We start from the raw sequence: 20246 nt of genomic DNA, 5'->3' as shown, positions 1-20246 counted from the left end.
GGTTGGTTTAATATTTAATCCTTTATTATTTAAACCGTTAAAATTTTTTTTTTTTTTTTTTTTTTTAAAGATTCGAAAATTTTAAATGTTGCGAGCATTTGAAAGCTTTATGTTTGAATGTGGAAATGTAATAAATTTTTCCTGAAGATGACCTATAAAAATTAGGTTGAAAACGTTAGAAATTAAAGTAGCAGTAAGCTCAGCAAGTGTTTTGGTGTTTGAGTATTGTTGTAAGTAATCTGCTGAGGAAGTGAAGATTGTAAGTTATTTATATTTCTATATGACTTACAGAATACGATGCATCTCAACAATTGTACATATTAAACTTCAGAGGCCTGTCTTTCTCATTTCCTGTCGATTCTAAGTTTCAGGTAAAATTTTTAAGAAAAACATCTGAATTATCAAGTTTGTTTTTCTAATAATTTTTAATATTAAATGATTTATGTGTAGTTAAATATGTTTTTTGTTAAGTTTGTAAGATTTATTTATGTTTTTATTAGTCATCAATAAACATTTTACTGAATTATGATATTTCTGTGTGATAAAACTGAAATTTTGTCATTTAGTAATGTGTATAAACTTATAAATTATGTTAAAAATTATTTATAATTATATTTGTCTTTTTACACTATATGCATTTCCTTCATTTTTCCCCCTTAATAATTTGAAATAAAAATTGAATTTTTAAAATATTTATATCTGTATAGTTAAAATCTGTATAAAACAATGATACAATGCTGAAATATTACATAAATAGTATAAATATTTGAAAAACAGTTTTAAATGTTCAATTAAAATGGCTGACTGTGTATTTTTTAAAAAATTAAAATAACCACTTTCATACCAATGCCAATTTTATCCCAAAGATCTCTCCCCCCCTCTCCAGATAACAATTGGAAAGGAAGATGAATGGACTTCACACATTTAAAGGTCACAACTGACAAACCAACCACTTCAATCCCAAAATTCAATCCCAGCTCATCCAATGTCATTTAAACCACTACAGATTTTCATTATATATATACAAAGTGAGTGAGTAAGTTAATAATTGAATACAAATTTTTATTTTTATCTAGTAATGTGAATTTTTAAATAAGTAAAAAGCCTGTTTTGAAGTTAGTCTGAACCAAATTTTTTGTAGTTTACTTGAATCATTATCTACAAGAATTAAGTAAAAGTATCTGAAGAACAGTTTTAAATTTGAACTTTAAGTTGATCAACATTTGAAGAACATTTAAAATTAAAAATTTGAAGAAACTAAGTCATTTTCCTTTCCATCATATCCAACCACCAGGAACAAACTTTTAATAAAAGGTTGTCTGTGAAGAAGTTTTTTGTTCCTGGTGATTGGACACAATGGAAAGGAAAATGACTTAGTTTCTTCAAATTTTTAATTTTAAATGTTCTTCAAATGTTGATCAACTTAAAGTTCAAATTTAAAACTGTTCTTCAGATACTTTTACTTAATTCTTGTAGATAATGATTCAAGTAAACTACAAAAAATTTGGTTCAGACTAACTTCAAAACAGGCTTTTTACTTATTTAAAAATTCACATTACTAGATAATTGAATACAAATTTTTATTTTTATTAACTTACTCACTCACTTTGTATATATATATATAATGAAAATCTGTAGTGGTTTAAATGACATTGTGGTTATTTTGCCCACTTCTCTGCTGTTTTAAGAAAGATCCTTATTTCCTTTATATAAATCCTAACACATACTGTACATTCAACGACATTCTAGAGATTGTTAGAATTGTTTACTTTTTGCTGAATTTTTTGTTTTGTTTCTAATTTTATTATTTTTAAATTTTTCAAAAATTTAAATCAATGCAGTGAACTTCAAGGACTCAGTCTCCCATAATGAACCAAAAATTTGATATATTGCAAATATAAAATGTGTGAAACTATAATGTACGTTTAAACATTATTATTATTTAGTATTAGTAAGGAAATAGTTTCAAGTAATAAATAAAAGGATATTCTTACTACAGAGGATATATTTTATCATTAAAATGTTTCTCTTCAAACTCCGTTTTAACATTTTTAATATCATGTAACATAAGATCTATAAGTTCTCTTTTGCAGCTATTTGTTTGCCATTAATCAATGTTCCAAATGGAAATAGCAGAAATAAAAGGCATTCTGTCGAGTTTGTGTTATATAAACCTTCATGTTAAAATTAGGAATTTTATTATGATTAAAAATTATAATCCCGTTACCTCTAAATTTAATTAAAATCTCATATTGACTATAGTTCAGTCCCATTGATAAGTCTAAGTAGACCTACAGTTTAATTGTATTCTGAAATTAAAGTTACGGAGATATTTTGATATTTTTTGTTTCTTAAATAATTTGACAAATTTATATTTTCTAATTTAAAATTTACGGACAGCCACGGTACACGCCGGGACTAAGAAGCCTCCATTTTCCGAACGGTGCTTCTGTCGTAGTGTCTACCAAAATGTGCATCTATAGCGGGAATAATTACATGGATCCTAAGTGAGTTAATCTTCTAAAACTTTGGTCGATGTGGTCGCTGGCTTAACTTTTGCATAAGTAAAATTCAAATTATGTATTTTCTCTAGACCTCCCGCCATGCCGGTGGCCTGCTTCTATAATTATTGCTACTTGGAGAAGTTAGAAGTTTTACGTAAAAAAGACAAAACGTTGGGGCTGAAGTTGTATCTTATAACCGAAGGTAAAATTTAATAAGTTAATTTTAGCGAAATAATATAATTCACGAAATACTTCAATACATAAAACTGAGATTAAAATAACAAATTAGGAAGGAAAATAAAGAAATTGTCCGAAAGCAGTTTCTAACGCACAAAATAATTAATAGTGTGAATGTACTGGGAGGTTTAGTTGCCACTTCTTTTGCTTCGTTACGTCCGTTTTACAAATTAATCATCAAGAATAAAAAAATGATAACCGTTTACCTTTATTATTTAAGGTGAAATTGCTTAGTTTCTGGAGATTTTATTATGTTAAGTCTTCAAGATTTTAAGTTACCTTTTTGAAAATCAACCGATACTTTTATTATTTTTGTTGCTATTTAAGCGAAAGCTGTTTGAGGTGCCGAATTCAATCCAAATTTTCAATTGTAAATTGGACCGAAGATAAAATATCGAGTGATGTGATTTTAAGATACACACGATTATGTTTAGAAGTTTAAAATTGGGAAGAGATCGTCTTTGTGTCTAGAATTTTAATAAATAAAAAATAACGTTCCTGGAGCTAATTGAAACCAATCGATGTGCAAAGAATCTTAACATTGATTTTATTAGTATTAAGTTTCCCGTGTTATATTTCCTGACGCAATTAGAGGCTCTTATCAGTTATTTCAATTTGCTTGCGAAGAGACGGCATGGATACGGGATTTGTTACCAGTATAAAATACACTTGAGACTAAACTTTTGTGACGTAACAAGAGGGGTAAACTGTCGACTGAATCCTCATTAGTTAGTTGTTTAAGTTCATCGACTTTTAAGAAGTTAGCAGTAAGTTTTGTGGGTTGTTTAATCCGTACATCCGAACATCCGTTCACGCTACCAAGTTCAGAATTTTTATCGTCTAAACATTTTTATCCCACCGTCCGTCAATCGAGGGTGGACATATCTCGTAGTAGAAAATAAGTTTAAATCTCTTTCCGTCGGTAATATTTTAAAGAATTTTTCCACCTAAATAAAAATGAATAGAGTTTACGAATAAATTAAGTGTAATTAAAAATTTCGTTGTTGATTTTTACGTTTAGCTCCCGCTCAGAAAAAGTCGAGAGAATTAAAAAGGCAGACAATAACCAAGACAATAACATTCGGCAACACGGCTCAAGTAAGTGGATTTCTCTTCGTAGTTTTTAACCGAGCAGTTTTGCCATTTAAAATATTGTAAATAAAAACAATGGAATGGTGGCAGGACATAACGTCTCTTCTGGGATCTCCCCCGAAGATATTTTTCAAAGCCGAAGACAAAATGAAGATCCACTCACCTCGGCCCCACAGATTCGTGGCATCCACATCTTCCGACTACTTTTTCAACTACACCACTTTAGGAATGGTTAGTCTTAGTATGTAACCTTTTCACTCTCGCATAAAACCACTATCATTTTCAAAAAATTTCCCGTCGGATTGTTCGTAGTCGAATGCCGTAACTAATGCGGTGGCTCCACCCTCCTCTTACAGGACATTCTGTTCGATTCCAAGTGTCATCGTGCGAAGAAATTCATTCTGCACACGAATTACCCCGGACATTACAACTTCAACATGTACTTTCGGTGTAATTTCTCTATTCCTATCAATTCGCAGTCCAACGACTCGCAGGGTGCAATATTGGTGGACGTCACCGACCAAAACGTGCAACTCATTTCCGCCTTCACCAAGGTAAACCCGAGTTTATTTTTTCTAACTGTTCGAGACGTTTCTTTACCGGGAAATTAATTAAAATTTATAAAATTTATGTTTTTCAGTGGGACACGATACAAGATAGGTTAATAAAACCGGACGAACAGCCGGTCGTACTCAACAGGAGCAATTCTCTTAACTCTACTAACCCTTTCGGTTCTACTTTTTGTTACGGTTATCAAGATATGATATTCGAAGTAAGTTTCCTTCTATAACAGCTTTTTTTCGCGTTACGTTTATTTGACGTCCATATTCGGAACTTGCGTAACGCGGAAGAAAGAATTTCGTGTTTGGCGGTGGCAAATCTCGGATTTTTAATTAGTATAATGAAAGAGATTGCGTAAAATTGTAAAACGAACATCGTTACGGTTAAACTTCAAACAGTTTAATTATTTTGAACCAAATATTTAGAATCTAACCGGCAATTGGTGCGCGTGACACGCCCGATACTCTACCGTTTGTCAGAGAATTCGGCCACGCCCCGTAAGCCGAACTGTGGCAAAACCCGGGCCCGCCACAACCGATTTTAAAGGGCAGTTAGTAATTCCGAAATTTCGTAGGCGCCATAAGTTTGTTACGATAACAACTGGGAAGGTATATTTATAATTAACCACGGTTACGGGAAATCCGAGCGTGCCGTAACGAAGTTCGGACGGCTTAATGTAAGAGTTAGGCCGCGTTCGGACGGGCTCTTCTTGAGTTAGGTTACGTCTGGTCGACGGAAAAAGGCGTTACGAGTAAACGTAACGTAAAAGGAGCCCGTCGGAAGGCGACTTAAAATGGAGACTGGGCACTAACGGTGTGACGATTTTTCCGAGTGCAGATAATGTCCAGCAACCACATTGCCTCCGTGACTCTGTACCAGAGATAAAGACGAGGAACCAAACAGAAGTGTAAATAGCCTAAACGATATTTATTGCCGTCGTCCGGACGGATCCTTCATGGTGCTCATCCGACCCCCTCTTCTGGAAATCTTTGCTCACCCGGACACTCTCTTCGACCCGACATCGAACGTCGCTCCAAATTTCTGCAAATACTCCGCGCCTTCGGCCGTAACCGGGTCGAACGGCGAGTCGACCAGCAAGAAAAAAAAATATGCACAATTGTAATATGCAGAACGTTCGAAGAAGAAACAAACGTAATTTGTGATTGTAAAGTCATGCAAAAAAATCTCTCTCTCTCTGCCACGCGTGCCTGTAACACGAGGACCTTCGCTTCCCGGAAAAACACAGGCAAGTTTACTTTTACCGAGTGGGTTACGTTGGATTCGAGGCGAGAATTCTTAGATTAGGTGTTATCGTTCGCTTCGACGTTACTAATATTGCCATTTTTAACGCGCGTTATCGTTGCCAATATCGTATTATTAATATCGTCACGTCTCGTTTTACACGTTTGCGACGGGCCATTTCCATTTAAAAATACAAAAAAAAACATTTACTGTTAGCGTATGGCGCGGTTAATCGGGGGAGAAGCTCTAATCCGAGTCACCCTAAACCCGCTTCTTATTAAACATTTTTTAATATTTAATCTAAAATAGTATTATTATATACCCCTATACACGTATTTAAAAAAGTTTTAAATAACGCTTAAGGATTTAGCTAAACATTTAAAGAATTTCGGAGGAAATTTTAAATATTTATACGTCCCGCGTACAAAAAAATGTTTTATACAAAAATTCAAGGTGGCGTCGGTCCGTCGGCTGTCCGCTACGTAAATTACGCGGTGTTTTACCGTCCGGTACGAAATTTGGCGTTATATCGAAGGGGGAACGAAACGACACTTTTCGGAAGCTGCCCGATAACCTAATTTTGACGTCACCGGTGCGCAATATAGCGTGTGTTACGGACTACGCGAAGTCCGTTTGCTCGAGTTTACTTAGTTCGCCAACGTTATAAGTTACGCATTAACGCTATTTGAATTTTCCATTTTAAAATCGATAATTCTAGGACGTGGACGGGAAGGAAAGAGAAACAAACTTTTAATTTTTTCACAAAAGAAAGGTAATATTGATATTCTCACGAATGTCGCGACAGCGTTTGTGCCCGGTCACGCAGCCGTTCTTACAAATCTCAGATTTTTCGGTGGGGGATTTGTTTAAAAATAAACTTCAGCATTGTGACGATTTAATTCGTTTAAACGTTTTCGTTATTTATCTAAAAATATAAAGAATGTCTTGGACTAGATTTACAAAACTTTTGAAATTTTTCGGCTCTTTCGGACGTGCTATTTTGAGAGTCCGCCGAATATTTTTAGCCTAGTTTTTCGGGAGTTGGCTCTACCGATGGTCCATTGTATACGAATAATAAGTTGTTAATGAATTTGTATAGAGTTTCGCAAAAGAAATTCGGTAGGACTTTGTCGAAGAAATAGGGACTTTTAGGGAATTTTCGCCCAATTTTCTACCAACGCTAGCGTGTGTCCTCTCCGTTTCCTCCCCCCTTCGGCTCGGGACATGTTAAACCCGACGGTCCGATTCGATCTTTTGTATTCCGGTTATTTCGTCTTCTCTGCGAACCTTTCGACAATATGGTTTCAGAAACACCCGCTACATCCGTTTGCGCTTTCACGAAGAGTAGAAATCGCATCCAAAATGTTTATCCAAATTGAATTTATTTAATTTTGGAGTATAAAATTTAAAAATAATGTTTTTCTTATGTGACAATACGCTTTTACGTGTCTCGACCCCTACAACATTTTTAACGTCAGAATTTTTAGTTGTACCATAGATATACTGGTCCCACAGCTATGTTCCAAAGTAGAGTTAGGGCGCGTTTTTTTTAATGCAGCGCTCGAGAAGCGCTTTACAGCTAATCCTCTGAAACCCGTTTCTAAATTGCCAACGCTGCTCGTGACGTCATTTCGCTACACTTTCGCTGCATAAAAAAACGCGCCCTTAAATGTCTCAAGTAGCAGACAGCTGGCGCTCGAGTCGCTTTGAGGCTGGTAGAAGCCGTTGTATGCATTCGGTCCGTAGATAGTTTTGTCATTTTCAAGTGGTTTTGTAATTTGTTTTTTCCTGCGAATCTGTGAAGAAAAATCTTATAAAATATTTTAAAAAATGTAATTACTAATATCATGCATAAAGGGGGAAAAAAGTGTATTTTGTTTTTGGAGAATGATGATGATTGAAATTACAGATGAGGATGTGGATAAATTAAATCGAAAATAAATTTATTTGATTCAGTATGTTGAGAAATAGCATTTGGGGTGAAATAGTTTTGACGTATGAAATTACATTCCTTATTACAAACACATTGGCTATACATATTTTGGTAATTTATAAGATATTTTGCACCATTAAAAGTAGAATATGAATGCAGATTTATTGATAGCCTATTGACACTTTCGTTTATGTATATGCATATATCTCATGTTACTTGGTATTTTATGCGATGACATTGAGTCTGATTGATATATATATATATATCAGACTCCATGTCATCGCATACTGTCAATATGTTATAATACTATTTGAATTCTTGAATTTGTCAACATGTAACTTGTTGTCTGTCTGTCAATACGACCCAAAATACTTGGAATTTACATTTTTAAAACTCATTCTAAAGTCTAATTCCCTCTTTCCTCTAATAGCCCATACCCAAATTCCAAGAACTGAATCTTCTACCGAAATTTAATCCCCTATTCTCTAATCTGTCCCTAACCTTTTCTGGCCCAATTTTAATCACATCATTAATAAAAACTGTCAATTGTGAATAACATATACCATAGCTCCTTTCTCACCGCATCATGCAATAATTCACCTAATACTAATAATAAAGATATGGGCATAAAGTTAAACCTTTCACAAGGTTTAACTTTGTGCCCATATCTTAGGATAGATTTGGAGTTTATCAACTCCAAATCTATTCTGAATCCCCTTTTTGTAACACTTAAATCTATCCTAACACTTGGTTTAACTAACTTCTATACATTTCCATAATTAAGTTAATATAATTCTCATCAACCCCTTTTCTTCCTGACGAAAAGAGGGTACTCGGTAATCCCGAAGGCATCCCATATTAATAATGTATAGGGTTTTTTGAATACCTTTTCTTACCCATTATGAAAACTCCGAAAAATATTTAAAAATGAACACAAATTGTGAACAAAATACAAAAACATTAGCGCCTACTTAGGCCCTTGTGCCACAAAAACCCCAAATCCAATCAAAACGTTAGAGCTGTTAGTATCTGTGGACCAGTATATCTATCAACTTCTGGATGGCGGACAAAGCCCCAATTTTACAACTCGTGTGCATTGACTACTACGAATGTACAGTACATAATGCCGCATTTTTTTGTTCTCCATTGTATAAAGTCACGCGCTTTCGGAAGGTAATCTTGATTTTACGAGCCGGCACAGATTTCTAGGTACCGGTTAGATGGTAATATCGGGGTCCATTGTATCGAGGAGAATTCTTTCATTGCGCGTAATAAGAAATTTCTTTTTTATCGTTTCGTAATAAAAGTTTATACGAATGGAGGCGTGACAGGGCGTTTTTCCCAGCGAAATTCAAGCGTTTCGATAGCTTTTGCTCCGGCCTTCTGCCGATGACGTCACGGAAAAATTCGTAATCGGGCTTTTCTCGATTCAGGTGGCGCCCGATCGATTTTCGATGCCGTTCCGTAACGTGATTCGAACGCGACGTCTCTTATTCTCGTGAGTTACGAGTCATTAGTTACGCGTTACCTTTATCTCGACCAATCTTGCTATTTCTGCCGCTAAATATGACACTTTCGCACTGGCGGAATATTGCTAAATTTTTACAAAATTTTCGAACGTCGCATGTTCTGTTTCTTAATTAGCACGTAACAAACCTGAACTCATTGGCAGAAACGAATTATCGAAGTCGAATGGCGGCATTCGACTCTAATCGGCAGTGACGTGGCCTGTCGATAGCCGAAGTTTAGAAAATAATTTAATCAATTGAAATCGTTAAAGTTAGCGTTACGTCACCAAAATTGGCAATGACGTCCGTTGCTCGAACCGTACTTCCGAACGGGTGGTGCAATACTGCTGGTTACGCCGCGAGCGATGGGCGGCGACTCGCGTAACAGTTTAAAAGAAGTAACTGCCAGCGGACGGACCGACGCGCCACGAAAATTTTAAGGAGCTTATTAAGTCTCGACCTCTTAGGATTAATATTTGAAATTTAAGCAATCGTAATTATCTTTAACAATTAAAAATTTCTGTATTAAAATCAGTTGATTAAAGCAGACTTGAAATATTCCGCTTAGATTTCCGACCGGTGTGACGCAGGTGAGGCGAATATAACGTACCATTGTATATCCACGTATACAGTATACATATATATGCCACGTGTATATTTGTTTACTCGGTTTATTTTGGAAGAAACGTTCCAAAAACGTGTTTTAAGTGTCGTATTATGCATTCGATGTCGTCATAAAGTCCGACCCTTCGTTGTCTGTTACTCTCATTTCTACGTTCGTCGCGTGACGGGGGAAGAGAGAACTCGAAACGTAACGGACGATTGCGTTTGGTGGTGGTGGTAGTAGTGAGTTTTTTTAAGCTCCGTTCAGTGCCATTTCGGTTGGAATTTTTAAAAAAATTTCGTTAATTAAACGCGTCGTAACAACCTTTCTTCGACGGTAAAACGCAGAAATCGCAATTTTTTTTTGTGCGTGTTTTTTTCTTTCCGAAAAATTCATTAAATCACGAATCTGTCAGTGCCTTTTCGTGAAGAAACGTCGAGCGAGTGCGGTGGAAGGGAGCGGGTTTGTTCAGTTGCCAGGTGTTTTGTTTTTTGCGTAACTGATTTTGCCGCACGCGTAACGTTTGCGCGTGTTACGTAATTACCATTTGGTTGTATCGACAGAATGCTCAAAACAATAGGGGAATAAGGACATTCCACTTAATTATTCGTTTACCATGCCATACACTACATAAAAACACCACAGCGTGCGTAATCGGTAGTTTCTCGTGTTCTGGCTCGACAAGGTACCGTTAGCGTCACCGAATAGAACTTTTTATTTTCCTACTTAGGAGTTCCGTCTTAGGGAGGTCGATAAATATCAAAATTTGGCGAAAAGCACTTGATCCACCAATTGAAGAATGACGTTTGCGATATCAAAAAGAAATCGTTTCCGATTGCCGCCATTTTGAGATTGTTTCCGTTGTTTGTTCGGAGTTGAATTTTTGCATATGTTTATGTTGAGTTGGTCCGCGAAAGTCTTAAAAAATGCAAATGCCCGAAATTATCGACGACAGAGTAAAATTGATGGTAAAATGCGATACTTTACGCATTGCGTTTCGCGTGTTAACATGCGACTAAGAACGTTCGAGTTTTGGGTCAATGGCAAAGCTCTCGGACCAGTAGTTCGGCTTCTTTGATGCTGGTATTCTCACCCCGCGCGCGCGACACTTGATACCTAATTAAATCCAATTATTGAGCTCGTCGCCACCACCCGTCGCATCGTGTAAACCACTGGCTTAGACGTTCTTCTGTAATGCCAGCATTTGAATTGTTTGTCCGCCATTTTCTTTCGTAATAATTAAATCGTTTGTATAATATTGTTACCGGCACCGGTTGCAGTTTGCGGCGAGATTGCTAAACACTAAAAGAACGCCGTGCACTCGTTGGTTATTATTGTTATTTTGCGAGTGTCCAATTTTGCCAACAATTTCGCTCCGTTTTTAAACTGAGAGAGTGCAATGAAGTAACTTTTTCCCCCTGCGCAGAGAACTAGGGAAGAAACAATTGTCCGTGTGCCTAGTGCCTGTTGCGTTGTTGTTCGAAGTATGTGATAAAGGCGTAAACAATGGGTCAAGTGCTTTTAAAATTAAACAACATTCAAAACAAGTGAAATGTCGGTACGACACGCTCCTACATTTTTTTGTGATTACTCTTTCCTTTTTGTTATACTGACATTTCGCTGTGATCGTATCGATATATAAATATATATATATGTGTGTGTGTGTGTGTATATATATGTGTAGTTACGTTGTTAGATTTTAAATATGTGTAAATTTTAGAAAGTAACCCTTTCTACAGTACGCTAACTACCAAAGAAACGGAAATAGCCACCCCAGTAGCTTAGTAATTTGTAAAAAAAAAACTACCGGAGAAATGCCACCATATCATCTAGACGAAGTGTCAAAGTAGCCACTAATTTATTTTTTAACACTTGGTTTTTTTTATTTAGTTTCATTAAGAAAACTGCGTACAAATGTGATAAACGTTACCACTTCGATCGTTTGTATATATAACAATAACACTTCTTCGATTCTCTGTCGTTTCATTCCGACATATCAAATGGGTCCAAGTCCATTCGTAGTGTGTTAGTTCGGGGACTCGTCATGCTTCCATGTTTACTTAGTGTTAGAAATGAAACAAAAGTGGAGCCGCGGCGTCGTCGTCTGTGCCAATATTCGTCAACAACAACAAAAATTGCTCAGCTAACTATAAAAGTTAACCCCCCGATTCGTTACGCACCTCTTAAAATACAGCTGCGAATTAACGTTCCTTTTCCAGACGGGACACTAAAAACACAAACAAACAAACAAACGTGTGTTTAGTACGTAACTTAGATTCGTTTTTTATAATCTTAACACTGGGAACAAAATAAAAAAAACGTAACGTAACCGAACTTTCGAGATTTCTTTTTTTATTTTTAGAAATTGTAAGTTACGACAGTCGACTGTGATACTTTTAAACCAACTGGCAGACGTGTAAGTACTGTATTTATTTGTAACAACGTGAATATAGCTAGAATATTGTATAACCCGCAGCTTCTGCTCCCCCTCCTGTAACTAGTATATAAGAGAAACCAGAAGCGGCCATATATAAATATATATATAAACATAAAATAATTGTTGTAATAAAATATAAATTCTGGTCAACAACGTAACGTTTGGGAAATTGTGTTACGCGTTACTTTTTCTTAAGAGTTGCATTTTTGCCTATATATATATATTTCCCGTTCGTTTCCGTCTTGTATAATAATAGTATAATTGAAAACGAAAATGCACTCTCCCGAAGCGTGTTTGCATATTATTATTACTTTTTCTGTTGTTTAATTAATCGATTGTGAAACTGACACCGCATTCAATTGTGATTGTACAGATGAAAAAAATCATGTATATTTATTCTTGCAAACGATTATTTCTTACTCGATCTCAGAAAAATTGTATCGGTTCTATTTCTCCGTATATAAATCTATATAAAGGGATTTTAAACGATTCTCGATTAAAGATATTTGAACAGTTGTCTCGTCGATTTTTATTGTATTACGTCATCAGTAGTAGATACAACGGGTTCTGTGGAAGGGCGTAGCGTCCGTTTCTTCCCTGTGTTCGCGTCTGTAGTCCCACAGGAAGTAGTCCACCAGAATGGAATTGACCACCGCGTTGCCTCTCCCCTCCGTCCTCTTTCGCAGTTCCTCTACTATCTTCTGTAATAAACAACACACTGTATAACGCGGGCGTTTATTGTATATAAAAAGAGAAAGGTAAGTCGTACCTCAGCCGCCCAAATGGTACATCCTCGAATCTCCACTTCTTTCTCCGAACCGTTTTCCAGTTCCTTTCCTGCGTTCGTTAATCTTAGTACACAGGTCGAGTGCTTTCCACGTGTACTAAGGTTTACGCTTCCTCCTCTGATGCACGTAGACCACCCATTGTGATCCGGGTGTATCAGGGGAGGAAGCCGACTTGCCTTTTTTCAAATCTTCTGTCAGTTCCTCCGAGTACTCCAAAGCGCCCAGGTGGAGCAGCAATTGTGGTATTCTGGGACGAAGTGGGAAACTTTGTTAATTAAACCTAATTAGGTGGAGGTGACGAAAGGGGGCTTACCTGTAGTCGGCGAAGACGGTGACGACGTCGATGTCCTTAAAATATCCTAGGCCCTTTCCGTCGAAACAGGCCCAGATGTCCCCCACCAAGATCTGCGCCCTCTTGTAGAAACACACTGAAAAGCCAAGCAGACAGGAGTGACGTCGAAGGATTTCGCGCCAAACTACGTCTTACCTCTGTGACCTTTATACACGGCCTCGTCTCTGTAGGAGGGAAAGTTCTCCACCACCAGCTGGATCAACTTCCGGGCGCTCCCTTCGCACTCGGATAGTACGTTGACGAATTTGCTCCCGAATTTCTACGAGTGTCATTTTTGCTCGAGAGAGATTTACGTAATGGGGAAGGAAGACGGCAAAAGCGCTTACCTCCTTTAAGACTGCTCCCACTTCTCTCAGAATGCGACACCTTTCGGGCACCAGGGGCATCTCGTGATCCGAATCGGAACGCAGAATGTCCCTCATTTGCTCTTCCGTCATCTCGGAGTAGAAGTCAGCGTGGCAAACGGGAATTCCTTTCTGAAAAATTGGCCGGTGTGACGTCACGAAAAGGAGACGGGCCGGCGCGCCAACGAAAAATACTCACTTCCTGCGCCCTGTTGACGGCGGCACACAGGGCCCAATATCCGGTGTAAGTGGTGCCCCGGAAGGAGATCCGACACTGGGAGTTCTCGTCCGGGGCCCAGAAAGAGAAATTGAGGGTGTCCACCAGAAATATCCACTCGGCGGCCTTCTCATCCGCAGTCTTGGGATGGAGCTCGTGTCTCTTCCACGCTCCCGCGTCGTATTCTCCGCCGAGCAACGGCTTCTCCAACTAAAATAAAAATTCCAAACGTGGGATTTCCGAATTTTCGCCACTTTCGGGAAAAACTCGTGGACCCCGACTCACCAAATCGGCCGTTTTTCGGACTCCGGATGGACGGATGGTCACGTGACGAGAAAGACCGGCTACGAGTCGGGCCGAAGATCTAGGACACGGCCCAGCCATCGTTCCTGTTCCAAAGAAAAGTAAAAGAAAATTACACGTCGGGGCCTTCATTTAGCGCCATCGACGGTGCCAGTTTTCGAACCGTACACGTGGCATTCCAATTACAAATGACCAAACGTGCAGAACGAAACCCGGGGCCGTATTCTAGCCACCGTCTCTCACAAGCCGGTCGCTGATTGGCTAACATTTGTTTACGTCTCGAGAGATCATCGCGTCTCTCCAAACGCGATTCTGGACAACTTTTTTTCTCGAATATTCTCTCGTTTCGCAGAGATCAGCGGATAGTTTCCTTTCGACCGGTCTTTCGTCTCGATTTCCTTATATCCAAAATGGATGACTGGATCTACTCGCGCTGTACAATCGTATTAGAGAACGTTCTCTATCTCTGGAAAGAATATTTCGAGAAAGAAAATGCTCCAGCTTTTTTCCAGTGCCTACTTGGAAACGCCACTGATTCCATTTTTTTAATTATCCTACATCAATTACTGAACTATCGAATATGATGTTAATCTTACTTAGATAGTTAAGGATAAATTAGATGGTAATATTTCGAAAAATATCTAAGTACGCACGCCTTTCTAACTTAACAAATAAAAATTTTAATAACCTAAGAGACAAATTGACATCACAACCTGTAAAAACGTTATAAAACAAAAAACACGTCTTTGTCTAAATTACGTACTTTCCTTGCCACGTGATGTATAATTACGTACTCTGCATTTTCGAAAATTTTACAATTTTATTGGTTAAAATTCTATATCATGTTGCGCGTGCAGATAACCCGAACATGTATAATCAACCTAGTAGAATCGTGACGTCAACAACGAAGACGAGATCGTTAAGTGACCACTGCCTCTGAGGGACGAATTTCGTCTTTCGTTTTGTCGTCTCTTCTTTCAAGGATGGATGACGTCAGATAAGTGTGACCAGAATACCGGTTGCGACGGTGGACGAGACGAAAAGAATTTCTTTTCGTAAGAACGGGCAGTGTTAATGCCTTAATGGCGCCACCCGTTTACTTTGTTTCTTTTGAAGTTCGTTAATGCGGCGCCAACGCGTACGCGTAAACGTAGCTGTAGTAAATATTAGTGATGTTGAGGCCAAAGTTTTCAACGCGAAAACGTGTACGTCGGTCGTTCAGCGCCGCTTTCCTGTAAACCTAGAAGTTTGACAATGGTGTTTGGAAAGTCCGTGGAATCATGCTCGACATCCAAACGCCATTGTCAAACTTCTAGGCTTACAGGAAAGCGGCGCTGAACGTCCGACGTACACGTTTTCGCGTTGAAAACTTCGGCCTCAACCTCTCTATCACTAAATACCCGTGACTTTCCAACACGAATTGTAACAAGAGCGCGCAAATTTGACTCGTCGTTTGAAGTTTATTCCACTTGAAGCCGACGCTAGATCGAATCCTGATTTATCACCGCAATCGAAGTACCACCGCAAAATGCAGAGTTCCTAAAAGTCGACGTTGTCAAACCCGTACTCTTCACACCGCGTCGTTCCTTAAATCGACGTTATCACGGCGCTAGGCGTTTGCGAACGTTGGTAAAATATTCTCGCGTCGTCGCGTACGGCATTTCTAATTTCAACGTAATTTGTCGTACGGATTCGAACTTGTCGGAATAAGTATGGCACCGAAAGTGGAATCTCGGCATAAAGATTTCCACCTATTCTAGTTTTTATAATGGCGAAGTGCGTTAATTTTCTTTGAATTTACAGTAAGAAGTTTGGTCTACTGCCGTTAATGCACGGAGCGACTCAAAAGTCGGTTAACCCTGGTGCAGTAGACGTTATTACGAACAATTTTAATAAAAATTGCACGAGTCGATTCGTGCATGCGTAAACTTTTTCGTCTGCGAATAATTTCAATTGTCAAACAGGACGTTAGGAACCGCCGATACACTAGAATTTATAACCCAATTTTCGAGCCTCGAGGGCTCGTGCGCGACTTTCTTGCCACTCGAACAGGATGAAGTTAAGGCCAGGGGAAGAAAGTCCGATAACTTTCAATTTTATTTAAATTTTTGTTTCGAATTTTAAAGCTTTTAAATTTTTTTAAATAGAACAGAATTTCGTAATAGTTGTTAAATTTGTGTGGCGCCATCTGTTACGACAGTTTATTAAAAGTTTTTTATTACATGACGGTAAACCTCGATTTAACGGGCAAACTCTCTGGTCCGTATGTTCTACGTGAAACTTAACAGAGGTATAAAAAGCATTTTAAAATTGAGACAGGAGTCACGTGGCGTATCTCAAATGGGGTCGAACTGAATGAAGATTTTCGTTATTAGTTAGCACTTGCAAGTTTTTATAAAAACCTCGTCTCCCTGAAAATGAAGCTTTTTGCATTTTATAATAAGTATTTTAAATAAGATCTCGTAACATACCGCGCCACACACAGTTTAAATGTTTTTGCCGGGAAAGTTAAGCAGGTCGTTGCTGGATTTTTTGACACTGGTTTGAAAAACCTATTGTATGTAACGGGCACCCCCTCGCGCGAATCAGTCCATTAAATCGAGGTTTCGCCGTACTATAAAAAAATTAGCAACGAGTTGCGTAACTTTCCGGCTTTTGAAATTTTATTTTAAAAATAACACTTTTGTTTTTATTGGTGCCACATACAGTTTTAGTTTTGTGTTACTATCTGTTATGAGATTTTGTCATAAAAACCTTTATTTTTAATTATTATAAAATAACATAATTTTGAAGATAGAAATAAGCTGGGCTGTGGAGTAGTGGAAAAATCTACCGACTCCGACCAGGGACAGACTTGTTGCCAAAATAGACTCGGAAATTCTGATGTCATCATGTGTCCTTAGAATAAAAGATTTAATAGACTTCTAATAAAGATTGGAATAAAAGTTTCTACGTTATAAGCTAAAACACTACTATAAGTAATGACACAGTCAATATATAAATATGTGTTCGATAATTTTTACTTTCCCGGCTGTTATATATAACAGGAAAAGTGTAGCATCGGTCGAAAAATGACCTCTCGCAAATGTTTACCTTTTTGGACTCAAGACACCTTAAAATGTCGAGATATGCAAAAGATTCAGTTTTTTTTCCCCCCTGTATGTATGGATGTTAGACTGTGTGTGGGGGAACGATTTTGTCCACCCTGTTTGAAGCCTAATAACTTCTGTGGTTTTTAAATCGGAGTCGGATGGTTTAACACAGGAGTTATTAAGCTTGAAGCTTAATAACTCCTGTGTTGAACTAATTCGTGCCCCCATACCCATTCCAACATTTCAGGCGAGAACATCTTAACTAACGGGTTTTACCGTACTATTATAAAATGACAAAATGCTTAATTTTGAAGGTAGAGACAAATTTTATTAAAAAAAAATTATGCTAATAACGAGTAAAATAGTCATTAAGTCCGACCACACTGGAGATATGACACATGATTCCTGTCTCCCCATCCTGTCTATCTTTAATTAAGAACCAAAATTTAATAGCATTAATGCCCTTTTATACACAACCTACTGTGCCAAATGTAGTTTCTTAAACTATACCCATTCTGAGGTATTGTTTAATATCTCAGAACAGAGAATAAAGAAATTAAACAAATTAGATGCCAACACACACGCACACGAATTTTCCCCTTTATTTGACATTTTTTTGGGTTCAGGAGGTCTCCAAACGTGTAGATTTGCAAAAAACTGAGGGTCAAATTTGACATGATTCCAATGCTTTTCTGTTTTTATGTACATAAATAAAAAGGAGTGGGAGTCGGCATGACTCCGACTCCCACTCCACAGCCCTGGAAATAAGTTATTAGCATCACAGTGCTTTATATAAGTAAAATCATTAAGTCAGACCCCTCACGAGATATGACACGTGATCACTCTCTATCTCTCCATCCCCTCGACCTTTCACAACCACAATTTAATAGCATCAATGCTCATATACAAGTTACTGTGCCAAATTTCGTATCTTTACCTTCACCCGTCCTGAGATATTAAGCGAAATAGATACCAACGCGCGCGCGCGCACACACACACATACATACATATCCACGAATTTTTTTGGGTTCAGGGGTCTGAAAACGTGGAGATTTGCAAAAAAACTGTGAGGGATCAAATTTTACACGATTCCAATACTTTCCCTTGTTGTGCATACATAACAGCCAGGAAAGTAAAAGGCAAAAGCCTTACTTCTGGAGATAGAGTGAGTTTATTAACTTATCATTTACGATTTTTAATGAAAATTTTACTAGTTAAAATCTTACACCTCATTCTCTTGACCTATAACCTCCAAAAATTAATAGCATCGTTGCCCCACAAAGGGATTCTGCAGATCTGAAAAAATGGGAGATTTGCAAAAGACCTCAAATCGCCACGTTTTCAGAACTGAACCCAAAATAACAGGAAACGAAATAGATGCGTATACACAAACCCACACCTAACTTTTTCCCCACCTTGGGAAGGGGCAAAGATTAAGAAATGAAATTTGGCACGGCAGCTTGTGTATAAGGGACTTTATTAATGCCCCTTATACACAAGCTACCAGGCGTAAGGGGCATTAATAGCACCTTACTGTGCATCGATGCTATTCAATTTTGGAGGTTAAAGTTGGAGAGGGTAGAGGTCACGTGTCATATCTCGGATGGGGTTGGAGTTATTTTTGTTGGCATTTACTATATTTTTAAGTACTCGTCTCTTTCCTCAAAATTAAGCCTTTTTGTCTGTTATAAATAATAATATAAAAATTATTGACAAGACTATGTCTTGTTTATAAAATCGTACTGCCAGCTTCTGTTACCAGCTTAGAGGTATAAAGGAGTACATGTCAAGAGTTGATATTTGGCACAGAGTATTAGGTGGCCAAATCATTTGCGCGTAAAAAAAATCCAGACTTGTAGGTAGTCAGGGGACCGAGAACCGAGTCAAAATAACATATAAAATGGCGACCCTCTTCTACAAAGGGCGCGTTTTTTTATGCAGCGCTTTACAGCTAATCCTCTGAAACCCGTTTCTAAATGGCCAACGCCGCTCGTGACGCCATTTCGCTGCAAAAAACGCGCCCAAACAGGCAAAACAGGCACCTCACCCCACTGAAGTCAGGTGGGGAGTGTACCACCCACAGTCATTCTAGGAAGTGAACTCTGACCTTAGGACTGAACACGTAGTATTTTCTTTGTTAAATAAAATCTGTAATCTAATTTTGTAAATTTGGGAGTGCTTCAAATATGACGTTAAAACAGGGTTATATGTCGTTACAAGTGGGTTTTTTTTAACATTATCTAGTATAGTAAAATCGTGGGACCAATAAAAATTTGACGTGTAGGGCAGAAGGCGCCACCGCGTGACCTTCGCCCTCTGACCTCACTTTGCTCCCGAACTCCAACGAGGAGAGAACTTTTCACTTCACGTTAGTTAACCTTTCGAGTCGACAGCCGTGCCGATCTTGGATTTGTATTATATCTCGACGCTATTGTAAATATCGCATAGTCGATCCAAATAAAGTAAATTATTTGCCTGGATCATTTTTCAATTAATTTTTACCGGTAGAACAAAAAACGCAGAAAAAGAATTTTCAAAATTTCCCGATTTTGAAATTTTAGGCATCGACAAAAATTCAATCCGGGCCGACACGCAACGGAAAGAAATTTCGACGTGGATAGATTAATTTCACCGAAAATGCATCGTGGACGACCTCGTGGACGTGGCTGGCGAAGTTTGAACGATCGCGCTCAAAACCAGCGATACCAAAGATTGGAGAATGAGAACAAGACCCGCTTGAGCGTCAAAGCGATTCCGCTTAGTAGTGAGTCTCCGAGACATAGTCTTGTCCCAAATACGGCTTTGCCGTTTTACTTGTTTTTAAAATAAAATCTAATGACAGCCGGGTAAGTTAGGCAATTCGTTGCTGGATTTTTTTTCTATATTCACGTGAGAAGGCAGAATCAGTCATTTTCATGTATTGTAATTAGACCACGGAAAAATTGCTTTACACACTTATTGGCAAAAACGTTACGCACCGAGGGAACGTTGCGATCAAATAAAACTTTTAAGTACCCGCGCGGTGACGTCGG

At 37.9% G+C, this 20246-nt stretch overlaps 2 protein-coding genes across 4 annotated transcripts in view; one reads left to right on the top strand and one right to left on the bottom strand.

Moving 5' to 3' along the window:
- Window positions 1-6535, top strand: part of LOC136990474 (phagosome assembly factor 1-like) — a 58982-nt gene extending 52447 nt beyond the window's left edge. For both annotated transcript variants that reach the window (XM_067288860.1, XM_067288859.1), the window contains 8 exons: window positions 292-371; window positions 2401-2507; window positions 2594-2706; window positions 3763-3839; window positions 3924-4064; window positions 4190-4387; window positions 4474-4605; window positions 5232-6535. In XM_067288860.1, coding sequence (XP_067144961.1) covers window positions 292-371; window positions 2401-2507; window positions 2594-2706; window positions 3763-3839; window positions 3924-4064; window positions 4190-4387; window positions 4474-4605; window positions 5232-5279 — 896 coding nt within the window. In that variant the 3' untranslated portion in view covers window positions 5280-6535. The remainder of the gene's footprint in view (window positions 1-291; window positions 372-2400; window positions 2508-2593; window positions 2707-3762; window positions 3840-3923; window positions 4065-4189; window positions 4388-4473; window positions 4606-5231) is intronic.
- A 6079-nt stretch (window positions 6536-12614) lies between these two features.
- LOC136990520 (queuosine 5'-phosphate N-glycosylase/hydrolase) overlaps window positions 12615-20246 on the bottom strand; it is a 39308-nt gene continuing 31676 nt past the window's right edge. For both annotated transcript variants that reach the window (XM_067288926.1, XM_067288927.1), the window contains exons 3-10: window positions 14105-14208; window positions 13802-14029; window positions 13585-13734; window positions 13394-13517; window positions 13220-13334; window positions 13083-13153; window positions 12888-12955; window positions 12615-12819 (exon numbers count right to left, since the gene is read on the bottom strand). In XM_067288926.1, coding sequence (XP_067145027.1) covers window positions 12664-12819; window positions 12888-12955; window positions 13083-13153; window positions 13220-13334; window positions 13394-13517; window positions 13585-13734; window positions 13802-14029; window positions 14105-14203 — 1011 coding nt within the window. In that variant the 5' untranslated portion in view covers window positions 14204-14208 and the 3' untranslated portion in view covers window positions 12615-12663. The remainder of the gene's footprint in view (window positions 12820-12887; window positions 12956-13082; window positions 13154-13219; window positions 13335-13393; window positions 13518-13584; window positions 13735-13801; window positions 14030-14104; window positions 14209-20246) is intronic.

This window comes from Centruroides vittatus, unplaced genomic scaffold (assembly GCF_030686945.1).
Source record: "Centruroides vittatus isolate TY-2023 unplaced genomic scaffold, ASM3068694v2 scaffold_944, whole genome shotgun sequence".
In the NCBI taxonomy this organism is placed as follows: Eukaryota; Metazoa; Arthropoda; class Arachnida; order Scorpiones; family Buthidae; genus Centruroides; species Centruroides vittatus.
The sequence above is the reverse complement of the archived record's forward strand: the minus strand, read 5'-3'. Positions and strand labels throughout refer to the sequence as shown.